The 15,555-nt window shown below is 38.4% G+C and overlaps 1 protein-coding gene across 1 annotated transcript in view; it reads right to left on the reverse strand.

The window, feature by feature from the left end:
- Window positions 1-10,538: 10,538 nt before the first annotated feature.
- Window positions 10,539-15,555, reverse strand: part of LOC122789891 (zinc finger protein OZF-like) — a 28,528-nt gene continuing 23,511 nt past the window's right edge. Inside the window, exon 2 of the mRNA XM_044057322.1 lies at window positions 10,539-12,241. Coding sequence (XP_043913257.1) covers window positions 10,638-12,241 — 1,604 coding nt within the window. The 3' untranslated portion in view covers window positions 10,539-10,637. The remainder of the gene's footprint in view (window positions 12,242-15,555) is intronic.

Below are 15,555 nucleotides of genomic sequence, written 5' to 3' on the forward strand. Positions count from 1 at the left end.
GTTGCTAAAAGAGAGAGTTATTCAGCTGAAGAGCGACTAAAATCCACAGTCTACTCAAGATTCTTTTTAGTCCCAAAGAAAACAGGGGACCTCAGGCCCATTCTGGGTCTGAACCATCTGAATCAATGTGTAACAAAGTTCCGGATGGTCACACTTCAGTCCATTTTTGTCTCTGCTGAGGAAGGATGATTGGATATGCTCCATAGATCTCCAGGACACTTACTACCATTATCAAGGCAGACAAGTATTCAATGAGATTTCTCTATTTCTGACTGGGAGACACTCATTATCAGTTGACTGCCTTACCATTCAGTCTCACCACAGCCCCTCATGGTGTTTACCAAGGTAATGGCTGTGCACCTTTGCCTGCAAGGGATCTACACTGTGGTGAATGACTGGGACCTTTTGCTCCAACATTTGCAAGACCTATGCATAACAGTCAGTGCCACCAAAGGTCATCTTACGCCTACTCAGCAAATAGAATTTATCAGATGTCACTTGGACACAAGCTTGTAGATTGCCCAACTTTCCAACTCTAGGGCATTGTCCGTACATATCCCCTCCACTCAGGTTCTTTACCATCCCTCTCTATCAGTGAGATGAGTTTTACATCTTCTGGGATTGATGGTTTTCACAATCTTCATGGTTCCCTTTCCAGATTTTACACAAGAGTTCAGTGCAATGGTCCCTGTTTTATCATCTGCTTCATGCCAAGATTCAGCTTACCCCAATTTGCTGAAAGCACATATCCTGGTAGATAGCATCTCACCATGTAGTACAAGGACATCCATTCCTTATAGACCTCCATGTGGTGATAGTGATGACAGATGCATCCGTTCTAGGTTGGGGGAGGGCATTTCAAAGGGAAGACAGAACAGGACATTTGGTCACATACATAGGCCAATCTTCACATCAATGTCCTGGAGATGAGGTCCTCCTAGTGTTGCAGGCCTTTCAGGATGCCCTCCCCAGGCATGTGATATCACTACTGATGGACAAGAGGTCAGTGGTTTGGTACATCATCAAACAGGAAGGAACTCACTTTTATCCCCTATGTCAAGAAGTCATGACATTTCAGCAATGGGTAATGTCTTCTCAATGCTTTCTTACAACAGTGCATATCCTGGGGTTGTTCAATGTACTAGCAGAGAAGTTGAGCAGATCTATACTGATGCCTTGCAAGTGGTCCCTCATCCAGCAGTGTGGACCTTGATTTTCCATCACCTGGGCCAACCTTGCTGCGATCTGTTTGCTTCCCATCTGAACAACAAGTACAGCAGTTACTTTGCCCTGATCCCTCCACAGGGTCATTCACCGAGGGATGTTCTAGTCTACAAATGGCCCCCAGGCTTCCTCTATGCCTTCTCCTTTTGTCCTTGATGAACAAGTTCATACAAAAAGTGAGAATGTTCAAGGTGATCCTCATTGCTGCTTTCTGGTCATGACAGACTTGTTTTCCCTTCCTGTGGCTTCTCCTATTACATCCGCCATGGATGCTAGACCACTATCCAGATCTTCTAACACATCCTTCCAGACTGCTTCCTTCAGACTGGAAATCCATGAGATAAACCACTTAGATCCTCAGTTCTAACATTAGCCAGAGAAGCCAGGATATCTGATACAGTCATGTGGATCACTTCAGCATCTCAGAAACAGACCACTACAAAATATACCATAGCAAGTGGAAGAGATTCTCTATTTCACCCATGGCCAAAGGTTTGCACCCCTCCTTTGTTCCAGTTCATTCCATTTTAGAATTCTTGTTGGAACTTTTCCACAACAGCTACAGTTATTCAACAATCAAAGTGCAAATGACAGTGATCTCTAGCTTCCTCATTGGCTGTAATGATAATTCTACAGCTTCATTAAGAATTTCTAAAGGCTTTTTAAAAGGAATTCTTCCCCTAAGACCTCCTATTATAGACTAGATACCTCCATGGGATATTACCATCATGTTGCAAGCACTGACTCCCCACCCTTTGAACCAGCAGCATAAGCCAGTTTAAAATTCTTGTCTTGGAAAACAATTTTTCTAGTGGCTGTTACTTCAGCCAGACAAATCTCTCAGAGATGCAAGAACTTTCATACAAACCTCCATATTTGGTCTTTCACAAAGACAGTTTCCTTAACAACTAATGCATCTTTCCTTGGCATCCGAATCTAGTCTGAACCAGTCAATAAATCTACCAATCTTTTTTTTCGAGATTTTTCAAACAAAGGTGAATGCATAGTTCATATGCTAGATGTTCATTGGTAGCTGAAATTCTCCTTTCATAGAACCAAACTATTCAGAAAATCAGATCAGTTATTTGTAATGTTCTCAAAATCCACGTTAGGCAAAGCAGTGGCTAAAATGACTGTCAAGATGGTTATCCGAGTGTATTTCCTTTGATTACAATAAGATGGGCTTGTCTTTACAATCTAAGCCTAAAGCTCACTCCACAATGGCAGTGGGCACATCAACAGCCTTTGCCAGTAGGCTCCCTATTGATAATACTTGTGCAGCAGTTATTTGGTCAACAGTACACACATTTGTATCTCATTACAGAATATGGGTGAACTTTCAAGACCATTTTTTCCCTTTAGCTCCACAATGCTCAGAAATGTCTTTCTTTGACATCATGTGGGTCTATATGCTTGGGAATGTGTCCCACAGTTGAATCAGATGAAACAGACAACACTGGATGTAAACGTTATGTGCTCACCAGACAACACTGGATGTAAACGTTATGTACTCAACAGACAACACTGGATGTAAACGTTATGTGCTCACCAGACAACACTGGATGTAAACGTTATGTACTCAACAGACAACACTGGATGTAAACGTTATGTACTCAACAGACAACACTGGATGCAAACGTTATGTACTCAACAGACAACACTGGATGTAAACATTATGTACTCAACAGACAACACTGGATGTAAACGTTATGTGCTCACCAGACAACACTGGATGTAAACGTTATGTACTCAACAGACAACACTGGATGTAAACGTTATGTGCTCACCAGACAACACTGGATGTAAACGTTATGTGCTCACCAGACAACACTGGATGTAAACGTTATGTGCTCACCATAATGATAGATATGCTGTTTGATTCTCATTCATTTCAACATCCCTCCTGCCTTCACACTTCCACATTGTCACAAATAGGATTCTGATGAATGGGTCAACTTTGGCATTCCCTGTCGATCAGTAATCTTTACTGTCAGCTCCCCATAAACCGACTAGCTTTTCTATCATACATTCTGGAGTTAATTTTGAACAGAAGCTATATGTTTTTGTGTATCTGCATATGGGTATAATACTTATGGGGGAAAACTCAGTCTGAGGTACTGAGGTGGAGTCCAGGGAATTAGTATGGGAGAAGTCAGAGCCTTGGAACTGAAAAGCTTCAGGATTGGTGCTGAGGTCTGATCAGACAACCCACAGTTGATCCGGATGAAAATCAGACAACACAGGTCTATCATTATGCTGAGTACACAACTTTTGTTTTCTTCTTGTGAGGAAAAATCTGCTTTAAATAACTTAGTTTCTTCTATTACACACATCAATATTCATTGTTTGTAGTGTGTATGTGTGTGTGCATTACTCTGTTGATACTTCTTACAGGGCTATGGCTACTGGTACTGTTTTAAGGATGTTTATTAAATGGCTGCATTCTCTGAACCCCTCCCAGATTACATTAAAATTGATATTTTAAATTCTCCCTTGGATAGAGATTTAGTGTTTGGCCTTTCCACTTGAGATGTGATCAAAAAGTGTGATGAAAGGGGCAATCAAAGGTTGTTCAGCCTTCATTTTCCAAATTGTTCAAGGGATTTTCTATCACCTCATCCAATCGTGGAAAAAAAAACTCCATAAGAAACAGTCTGAACCAAATTCAGTGGACATTTAAGAAGAAATGGAAAGGGAGGATCCATAAAATAAGTCTTGTATCTCCCAAAACCAAGGACAATCCAGCAAGTCTGAAGGACTATTCAAGAGACCTTCTGACCTCCTTCCACCCTGGCCCACTTTTCTCTTCCAGAAAATCTGAATCTCCATTTATCTCCTTGGCAGCAGATTGTTTCAGACATATGGGTTCTGAAAATTATTCATCAAGGTTACAGATGGCAGTGAGAGGAAATTCTACAGTGATGCAGTGGATAGTGTCGTCACCTCACAAAAAGAAGTTCCCCAGTTCAATTCCCGGCTGGGGTGCCTTCTGTGGAGAGTCTGCATATCCTCCCTGTCTTTGCATGGATTTTCTCTGGGTGCTCCAGTTTCCTCCCACATTCCACAGAAATCCAGTAGGTGGACTTGAAACTCTAAACTGGCCATGAGTGTGAGTGTGAATATATGGTATGGAAGAACAACTGCAGCAGGGCTAACCACCCAGCAGTGTGAACCTTGGCTCTAGAAGGACACCCCTATTGCATGTTCAAAAATGGGAGAAAGTGGTTGCGATGGATTCCTCATCTTCCAGATCAGATTTCTTTGTTTTCACCAGTTCTTCATCACATGCTGTTCCAAGGAGTGATAGAACCATTTCCTTCTTCCCAGGTGGTGAAGTGTTTTTATTCAAGGTTATTCCTAGCGCCAAAGAAAGAAAGTGCTTGGGAAACCGGTTCTGGATCTTTCTTTCCTAAACCTGTTTGCGATTGTTCCCAAATCCAGTATGATATCACTTCACAACCTGTTACCTCTTCTTCCTCTTTCAAGTTTCTTGGTAACATCAGACAGAAAAAATACTTATCATCACATCCCAGTACATCCAGACTTAAGACAGTTCTTATGGTTTTGTGTGTCTGGTTCACATTAACATTTCTCTGCCTTATCCTTTGGACTATCCACTGTACCAAGAGTGTTCACAAAGTATCTAGCCCCAGTTATAGCTCATTGCAGGCTGTACAGTATCCACATTTTTCCATGTTTAGATAACTTGCTTATCTTTGCAGTGTCTTTTTCAAAATATCAGGCTGCTCTTTCTTTTGGGTGAGAGACCTCTTACACAAGCTGGGATTCCAAGAGAGCATTCAAGTCTTTATTGACTCCCTCACATAGGATTGTATTCATGGATGTCAGTGAGACACCTTGGTTCCAAGAGCTTTTCTTCCACAGAAAAAAAATTTTGATCTATTTATAGGGTTTTCCACTCAGACTTCGGTCACTGCAAGGGAATACCTCAGCATTGTGTGTCTCATGGCACCTGCGATTTTCATGATACCCAGGCATGACTCCACATGAGAAAGATACAGTGGTATCTGAAATCTGTTTTGTTTTAGCATCAACACCCTTTATCTTTTCAAATCTCAGTACTGGAGTTTGTCAAAAAATAAACTGTTTGGTGGAGACAACAGAGATCCTTAAATCTACATCTCTCCTTCTTCCTCCATGCTCCAAAACAGTCAGTCATCACAAATGCTTCGGACTTTAGATGGGGAGCAGTTTCAGGAGTGATAAAAGTGCAGGGAGTGTGGGACACTAAGGACAGATGGACGCACATAAATATTAATGAGATACTTGCCCTGATCAGGGCACTCAACTCTCTGAACCATCTTTGGTCTCCAGGACCTCTTCAAGTGGTTAAAGACAATACCACAGTCATGTGGTACATCAACAAACAAAGGGGAACCAGGTCATACCCACTTTGCAGACTAGCCATATTAGCTTGAGGTATAGCTTCACAGCACTGAGCAGGACCAGGGCAGACCCTTACAAATGGAAGCTAGAACAGGGGGCCTTCCAAGATTCGATTCATCTGTGGAAAGTTCCTCAAGTAGACCTCTTTGCCTTCTCATTGAACAATCAGCTGACAAGATTGTTTTCCAAGAATCTTTGGATGAAAGCCTGGAAGATAGATGCCTTTTCTTTGGACACGAATGTTCCTGTATGTGTTTTCACCCTTTCCACAATATACATGGTATTTCTGAAGATTCAGAAGGAATCACCAAAGATCATTGTGGTGACTCTCTTCTGGCCCAAGCAACTGTGTGTGGTTCTCCCTTCTTTTAGAAATAGTCATGCGTAATTACCACAAGCTTCCTCACAGACTGGATCTACTCACACAAGGACATCACAACATCAGTCATCTTCAGTTAACTACCTGGATGTTATGGTCTTAATTCATTTTAGGCACCTGTTTTTGGAGGACATGCAAGAAAGCCAGCTACTAGAAAATCATATATTAGAAAATGGAAAAGGCTTTCTAGTTGATGCCAACAACATAACCAGCACTCATTCAGGGTAGTTGTTCTCTGGTTTTATTTGTGTGAGTTACTGTCCTACGGTTTTTCTCATTCCTCTGTCAGGGTTCATTTATTGACCATTTCAGCATGTCTGCCCATGGATCCTCCTCTTTCAATCCAGTTTCATGTCAAAATGTTCTTGAAAGTGGTTTGCATAAGAGGCCTCCAAGAAAAAAAAAAAAACAGTGAAGCCTCCTTGGGATCTTAATTTTGTGTTAGAGAAACTAGAACTTGCTCCATTTAAATTAGCTAATCTGACTGACTTGAGTTTCTTACCATGGTAAAGAGTATTACTAGTTGCTCTGACCTCTGCAAGCACTTTAGCTGAGTTGCAAGCTGTTACGGCGAGTCAACCCTATCTCATTCTCTAGCGGGAAAGAGTTTCTTTGAATATATCCTCCTTTTATGCCTAAAGTGGTATTTGAGTTTACTTTAAGTCGAACTATCCATCTCCCCATTTTTGTTCTAAATCTAAAAATTAGGAGAAAGGATACTCTGTACCTTGGATTCCATAGACAACTCAGGTGCTATCTTGACAGAACTATATCTTTCAGATCTTCGGATAAATTGCTTATTTCTTGTGTAGCTAAGAAGAAGAGGCAACCTGTGTCAAAACAGACTATTTCCAAATGGCTGTCTAATGCTATTACCTTTTGTTACACTCATAACAAATGTATTCCACGCAAGATCAAGGCCCACTCTACCAGGGCCTTAGCTTCAACTATGGCTTTTTGGAAAGGGTTGGATTATAGAAGTATTCTAGAAGCTGCTACTTGGCTTCGTTACATACTGTACATTTACAAAGCACTACAAGCTTGATTCCTTCTGTAGGGCCATATTAAGCTTTGCTAGGACCATTCTCCAGGGTCTCCTGGACTGTTCTCCTTCCACCTCTCAAATGTAGATAGCCATGGTAATCTACCCATATAGGTAACTCTACTGCAACAGTGATAAATATGATAAACATAGAAGAGTTGTGCAACTTGAACTTACAATTAGTAGATTTTAGAATGATCACTGCTGCAGTAGCTCTTCCTTACCTTCATCCCCTTGTTTTTGGGCTGTTTTTTATGTCAGGGTGTGGATATTTATTTTTTGTTGTTCGTAGCATTGTCCCTTCAGTGCTCAGCCTCCCACTCTGCTGGTAGGAAAGCTCTGAAGGACTTCATGCCTAAACTTGTTTTAGTCAGCTCAGCTTGAGCTGCTTGGCAATTTGGTCATGTGGAAGGTGCTCTGAAGCATTGGAAGCTGGCTGCTGTTATATCCTTGGAAGGGTATACGCTTTGGAAGCTGACCAGTGTTGTATCCTTGGCAGGATACAACCCATATAGTTAAGGCTATTACAGCAGTGATCATTCTTAATTCTACTCTTATGGTTAGGTTAAGCTTATACAACTGTAATTTCAAAGAAACAAGAATGTAATTTTGTTTCCATTGAAAAAATTGACTTATTCTACAATTGTCTTTCCAGTTTTATTATTTTTTATTCTGGACATGGCCTTTATATTCTTTCTGTCTCTTTCTTCTTTACTACTTTATTTTGCTATCTGATTTTGTCTACAACTGGCTTGATAGCCAAACCCACTTCCTTCTAAAATACTGCTTCAAATCTGAGATGGTATCCTAGACATGCCTTCTTTATGGTTTTAGCCATTCATTTTGTTTGGCTCTTGTGACACCAGCAAACATGTATGCAGCAGCCTCGCAATTTCTGACCTAGACATGTAGGTAGTTTCAAGGGGGGCTAATGCATCCTTCACACAGGAAGATATAGAATCTTGTCAAACACTATATGTATATATCACCAATAAGCATGACGCATTCTGCTTTTTTTAATTTTTTTTTCTCCTCAACTGACCTAGCTACTTTGGTTCCAGTTGATTACGTTAAAGCTGTAAGGTAGCCAAGTGATTTACAGCTTGAATTTTGATCTTAGATGTCAGTGCAAGTTTCAGATTTCTAAAATATTCCTTAATAAGGTTGGTTTTCTTATGATGAACTGCTGCACTCCCTCGTTTCATTTTTTTATATCACATTTCTCTTCCATGTTGACATTTTTTTGATAGTTCAGGCTTCCTGGTGTACATTTATGCTTTTGCACATTCACCATCCCAGTGTGGGTTTTCTCATGGACTGTAAAACTATACTTCTGTATAAAATTCTTGCCACATGTAGCACATTTATATAGAATTCTATCTCTTTTTCAATTTCTCCAAATCTTTTGGGTTTCTAATACCATGACAGGAATGGACCTCATTCCTAAGTAAAAGAACAATTAAAGTTCACGAAATTAGTATTGTTTCAATCTTTGATGTCAGCCAGAAGTGCTCTTCGCAGCACCCGCAATGTCCCCAGTAATGACTCCTTTTGCAGTTTGTATGGAGTTACACGTATTGGTAACATATCTAAATACTATTGTAGGTTCTTTTTTATAAGACCCATTGCTCTTACTACTATTGGGACTGTCTGGGTATTTTTCTTCCACATTGCTCTTGTTTCTGCCTGCAAATCCCGACATTTAATGACTTTGTATCTCTCTCTGTGCAAGACACTGTAGTCACTGGGTGTGGCAATTTCAATGATCAATGCTACTTTTGTCTTCTTTTCATGGACCACTATATCCAGTTTTTTAGCATCTGTCTTTTGAACTGTTGGTAATGGATGATCCCACATAATGTAAACTTCATAATTTTCTATGATGCTCTGTGGCTCAGGTTTCCAGTGTTTTTCAGCCACTTTAATACCATAATGTTTGCACAGTCCCCAGTGCAATAACCTTGCCACATTATTATGCCTTTCAGTATACAGTTCTTCTGCCATTAGTGTGTCACAACCAGCAACAAGGTGTGTGAAAATGTTTCCAATTTGGTTTTACAAAACCTATATTTGCCTGTCTGTCTCACATTTTCAATGGACTTTATAAACCAATGTATATGCAGTCCACTATCTTGGGACGCCAATATTAACCTTTCATCTCTTGGTTTGAATTCTCCTCTCCTTAACCATTCCTGCATTCATTCCTGATCAACATGAGGTTCTTCCAGAAGTTTGAAATACTTGCAACTATATTTATGCATTTTCCACATTTCTTGCCTTCCATCTGGTCCTTCACTGTATATTCTTTCTCTTGTTTTTTGGCACATTCAGTTGCTGCCTGATTCTTCTCTGCTTATAGCTTGATTTCCATTCCTACTTGACGCCAATATACTTCTGCTAGATTAAGCAGAGAAGTCATCTTAGATTTATTCTCCTCGTGTTTCAAAACTTTCACTATGTTTGGGTCTTGTCAGGTCAGCAGATATGTGTGGAGTCCCACAACTGCAGATCTATACATGTAATCAATTTCAGGGAGGCTCATCCCTCCTTCGGAACACGGAATATATAATATTGGTATGCACTAATTTTTATAAATCATTTAGTGAGCATTAAGCATCCTTCTTGTTTTCCTATCTAATCTATCCAACATGTTTTGGGGCCAGTCAATCACTTCAAAACTGTAAGTTAGGACAGGAAGATCAAATTGGTTTGTAGTTTGGTTTTTGTTCCTAGATGTCAATGCTGTTTTCAGGATTAATTTAAGGCTTCTAAAGTAATCCTTACTAAATTTTATTCGCATTTGTTCATGTTTTACTGCCGATCCTTCATCACTTCCCATATATTTATATACTCCCTCTAGCTCAAGTTCTATTATATCACATTCTTGTCCCAAACTGATGTTTTCATGGTGCTGCAGCTTTCCTGTTTTAAAGGTTGCTTTTGCACATTTATCAAGGCCAAATGACATTCTTATATCACCTGAAAAAGTTTTGACAACTTGCAGTTGTGCTTTCAGTTCCTCATCTGATGAGCTATGCACGTTTAAATCATCGACAAAAAGAAGATGAGAAGTCTTTCTAGGAGCCAAACTATAGACATGGCCTAAGCTGTTAAGTAGATAGCTTAATGGGTTAAGGGCAAGGCAGAATAGCAGCGGTGACAGAGAGTCACCTAGGAATATCCCCCTTTGAATTTTTATCCCTGGGATAATAATTTGTCCTTTATCATGGCTTAAGTGCAAAGTGGTCTGCCACTGTTTCATAGTTACTGTAATGTAGTCGATCAGTGTAGGGTATATCTTATACATTTTTTTTTTTTCAAAAATTTTTTTTTTTCAAAAATCTTATACATTTTTAAGCACTCTTTTATCCATGAATGTGGGATACTATAAAATGTTTTTTTGTAGTCAATCCATGCCATACTTAGATTCTTCCACTTTTTACAGTTCTCCACTATGACTTTATTTAACAACAAATGATCCTTTGTTCCACATGACTTTCTTTTATTGCCTTTTGTTCTACTAACATAATTGAGTTTTCTTCTAAATGACTATAAACTCGGCAGGCATAATTTCCCATGTTTAGTTTATGCATGTTTGGAACATTTCTCTTCTATGTTGTTTTCTTGATACTTCAGGCTTCCTGGTGTACATTTTTTCTTTTGCACATTCATCATCCCAGTGTGGGATTTCTCATGGACTGTAAAAGTGTACTTCTGTATAAAACTCTTGCCACATGTAGCACATTTATATGGAATTCTACCATTGTGGATCTTCTCATGAACTGTAAGATTGCATTTCCATGTAAAACTCTTGCCACAAGTTGAACACTTATAAGGTTTCTCCCCAGAATGGATTTTCTCATGTACTTTAAGTATACGCTTCTGTGTAAAACTCTTGTCACATTTGGCACATTTATAAGTTCTCTTTCCAATGTGCATTTGTTCATGGGCTGTAAGGTTGTTCTTCTGTGTAAAACTCTTCTCACATATTCCACATTTATAGGCCTTGTTTCCAGTGTGAATTTTTTCATGGACTGTAAGGCTGTTCTTCAATGTAAAGCTCTTGTCACAAGTTGTACACTTGTATGGCTTCTCTCCAGTGTGTATTCTCTCATGGGCAATTAGGTGGTCATGCCTTGTAAAACTTTTGTCACAAGCTGCACATTTATACAGGTTCTTTCCAGTGTGGATTTTCTCATGCAGAGTAAGGCTAGCCTTCTGTGTAAAACTCTTGTTACACGTTACACATTTAAAGGATTTGACACCAGCATGAGTCCTCTTGTGGACTGTAAGATTACTCTTTTGTGCAAAGCTCTTGCCACATGTGGAACAACTATAGGATTTAATTCCAATGTGGATTTTCTCATGGTCTCTGTGATTATTCTTCCATCTAAAACTTTTCCCACATATTCTACATTTATATGGCTTTTCACCAGAGTGGGCCTTCTCATGGACTGCACGACTACATTTCCAATAAAAACTCTTGTCACATTTTGTACATTTATACCGTTTCTGCACCATGTGGGTTTTCTTGTGAGCAGTAAGGTAATCCTTCTGCATAAAACTTTTGCCACATGTGCTACAATTAAATTGCTTCTCACCAGTGTGGATTTTCTTATGGATGGAGAAGTAGCCCCGATGTTTGAAACTCTTGCCACATACTGTACACTTATATGGCCTCTCTCTAGTGCGGATAGCTGTGTGATCTAAGGGTTTGTAATTCTCTTTGAAGTGCTTGCTGCATGCATCAGATTTATAGGTCTTCTTTCTACTGAAGGTTTTCTGACATTTTGCAAGACATTTCTTGTTTTTCTCTGTTTTTGCAATTTTTCTGAATGTTTTACAAGTCTTAATGCCATAATGGGTGTGTAAATCATTCCTAAGCCTTTGTCTGTGTTTAGTACGACAATGTGTTCTGAGGGCAAATGAAAATGTGAGGTTCTTTTTGTAGTTACCAAACCTATACAATGTTTTCACTTCATGACATTGCAGGTAAGATTTTAGCTCATTTTTTTGGTTAAAGCAGGTGTCGTACTGCTTGAGACATGAAAACTGCTGTTTTTCTGCATGAACAATCTTGTGACTTGCAGCAGTCACATTATCTGGGAAGTTTTTGTCTAATTCAGAATTCATGGAATCTTTTGATGGTGACCTCCGACTCCGAATCTCATATTTTTCCCACCTGTTAACTTAAAGAAATATTTAATTAATATGATATTCTAATAAAACATGTCCACAGTAGTGTTTCTGTCTGACATAAAGGTTATAGTACTAACTTTACACAAAGTGAAATGCCAAACATTCTTCCCTGGTATCTAATTACTAAAAATAACAAATTTTAATAATGTCACATTTTTGTACAGTATTTGTTTTATGAACCACAAACGTCTCCATTTTGTTTGTGATCATAGATACACAGTAATACAGTACTAATCGACTCTATATGTTCCTACCCCCATTCAAACAGAAATAACTGCTTGTTTTTCAGGTTCTTTGCACTCAGCATATCTTGATTATTTTCATTGCATTTAATATCTCCAATTCTGCCAGCCACTAGTTTATGGTATCTTGTGAGCCACAATTCACTGGTGCTTCCATATAAACTTTCCATCCTTCCCCATATTAATCTATTTTATATGTTCCTCATCACTTGCATTTTTGATCATTTTAAAGAAGCTCCATATGGGCTTTTCTAAAATGGTATTTTGAAAGAAAATGCTTTTTTTCCTCATGTCTATTCATATGAATTACAGCTGACCATGTGTGGCAGTAAGGGAGGGTTTCTGTGTTAAACAATTACCCTACAAAGACGATAATTGTATTTATTTTCCTAATAGGAACTTAAGTAAACAGTGTAGTAAGCAGTGTATGAATCAACTGTTAAAATGTAGCATGCATGTTTGCATTCATGCTAGAAGTGGAATATTCTCCATTTCACTCAATTCCCATCATGATTTAATATTCTGATAGTAAAACACCTATGGGAGCACTACAAAACATACTGTCCTACAAGGATGTACATATTTATGTGTATAACTCCACTGATTTTTGTTTTCCTTTTCAGTTTTGGTCTCCAAACAAAGCAATCGATGGCATGTTTTTTTGTGTGTTGGCACATTGTGCATGCAAAAGCAAATACACTGATTTACAAAGGTTGCCAGAGCAAGTATCAATATCCTCCTTAAAACTTGCATTCACTCATCTGCTTGGAATGTAAGGTTACTGGTTGTCTATGTCAAGTCCTAAAATTACTTAGAAAGCTTCAACAGCCATTGCAATGTGACTTTGTAACTCACAACTCATGCTCAACCCAAAAAAGACCAAACTACTTATTTTCCCCCCAAAATCCTTCTCTCATGAAAAAATGAAATTTAAAGTCCTCTTTTGACAATACAACTACTGAAGTCACTTCTCATAGCAAACTATTACAGGTGATAATAAATTGTAATCTTACTTTCAACCTACATATACACAACTGCATAAGAAAAACTCATAAAAAAATAAGCATACTTTACAGAGCCAAAACTTTCTCATTGACACTAATAAAGCTACATTTGCCACTACTTATCTCCTCCCCACTCATATCCTTATTAACCTCCAGGATTCACAAAAATTAAAATTTGAATAATGCTATAACAAATCTACTAAATTTGCACCACATATCCCTTTTAGAACCCACTGCTGTATAACACTGAAAAAAACTAAACTGGTTAGAACTGCCATAACAACTAACATATACACAACTTCTCACCACCTATACAATAAATCCAGCATCCATCTGCCTGCCCAGCACTAAGGAACATTCTACACAACTATGTTCCCAGTGAGTCATTGCAAATGAGTGACCAAAAAACTCCTGTCAACAAACTTAGCAAATCTGCTGGACATTGTCTGTCTTTGTACAAAGTTGTTAAGGCCTGAATGACTAGGTAAAAACCCTAGGCGTTATCTAGTAACAAGTTTATTACACAGCATATAAATGAAAATGAATATTGAATATTGCAAGGCTTTTTTTCTGAGAAAACAAGGTACTCTTAGCAGTTTTGTGTCTGGTTTGCATGTTACTAGAAGACAATTTGATAAAGAGAAATGGCTTGGAGAAAGTGTTTACTGAAAGCATTCGAGTATTTTCTCAGCTGGAAGAGTTATAAAGATACAGGCTGTACCATGCATCTTAGCATGACTAACCTTTCTTTTTGGTTAATTTTAGCCTGTCTGTGTAGATATCAACTTAGAACTTATGTTCTTATTTGGAAGCAAAAACTTCAATATTTGAAGATGTACATAGTTTTGTGTGTTATTGTTAAGTTCATAGGTTATAGGATTTTTTTTTGGGGGGGTTGTTTGTTCTGTTTGAGGGTTTTCAAAAAAAAACACAAAGTTATGTAAGATGTGACATAGGCACAAATGGATATGAAATGAAACAACTGTATAAAAGGCCAACCTGCCAAACAGTATATACATGTAACATAAACGTTGGAACTAGACATTTAGCAAAAGAGCAGTTACATATAAAAGGTGGTAATAATAACTATATAAGAAAATGATGCTTTCTGTAATGTCCTTCAATCTGAATGGTCTTACAGATAAATATAAAAAAGAAAGAGTAGTGGACTATATTAAAAATGTGGAGTGAAAATAGCCATGCTACAGGAGACACCCCTTCAGCAGAATATCTGGGGCAGAGGAAAAGAGGAGTACTTATATTAATTGCAGGAGGAGCTGCAATAGTGACAGAAGAAGAAAAAAAGTCATATTGGAAGATACATAGTACTAATCGGCTACTGGCTAGGGAGGAGGATTATACTGGCATGCATTTACACCCCCCCTAGAACCGCTATAATGGAGCTTAAGAAAATTCTGGGAGAAATAATCAGCTTTCAGCAAGCAATATTACTTATAGGTGGAGACTGGAATTTGGTTTGCAACAGTGAAGATATGTTGGGGGGGGCTAGAAGGGAAAATATAACAAAAGAGGATAGGTTTTTGAAGAAATTTATGGTAATGTTTGGCATGGAGGATGTGAATTCAGTACTAGGAGTTCAGGGTGAATCTACATATTACTCACCAAAATACAAAAACTGGGTTAGGCTAGATAGATTTTATATCTCACAGGCACATGTGCACTTAATTAAAGGTCTTGAAATGAACCCAATAACTATTTCAGATCATGCGCCAATAATAACTAAAATAAAAACACGAGGTAATGAAATAAAAATGAGACACTGGTGCTTTCACACCTATCAGTTGAAAAGAGAGGAATTTAAGGAATAGGTTGTGGAATTAATTCAGGAGCTACTAGAAATGATAGAATTATCTTCTAAAAACATAGCTAAGGAGTGGGATAAAATTAAATTGGAGTTTAAATCTAGGTTGGAAATAAAAGAGAGGGAGATATGGTTAAACAGTAACAAGAATTATTTAGAGGGATTGACACATGTTAAAGTATTGTAAAATAGGGGGGGGGATCTCTCAGAACAAGAAAAGGATCAACAAATGCAGA

Source organism: Protopterus annectens, chromosome 15.part0 (assembly GCF_019279795.1).
Source record: "Protopterus annectens isolate FY-2018-M chromosome 15.part0, PAN1.0, whole genome shotgun sequence".
Taxonomy (NCBI): domain Eukaryota; kingdom Metazoa; phylum Chordata; order Ceratodontiformes; family Protopteridae; genus Protopterus; species Protopterus annectens.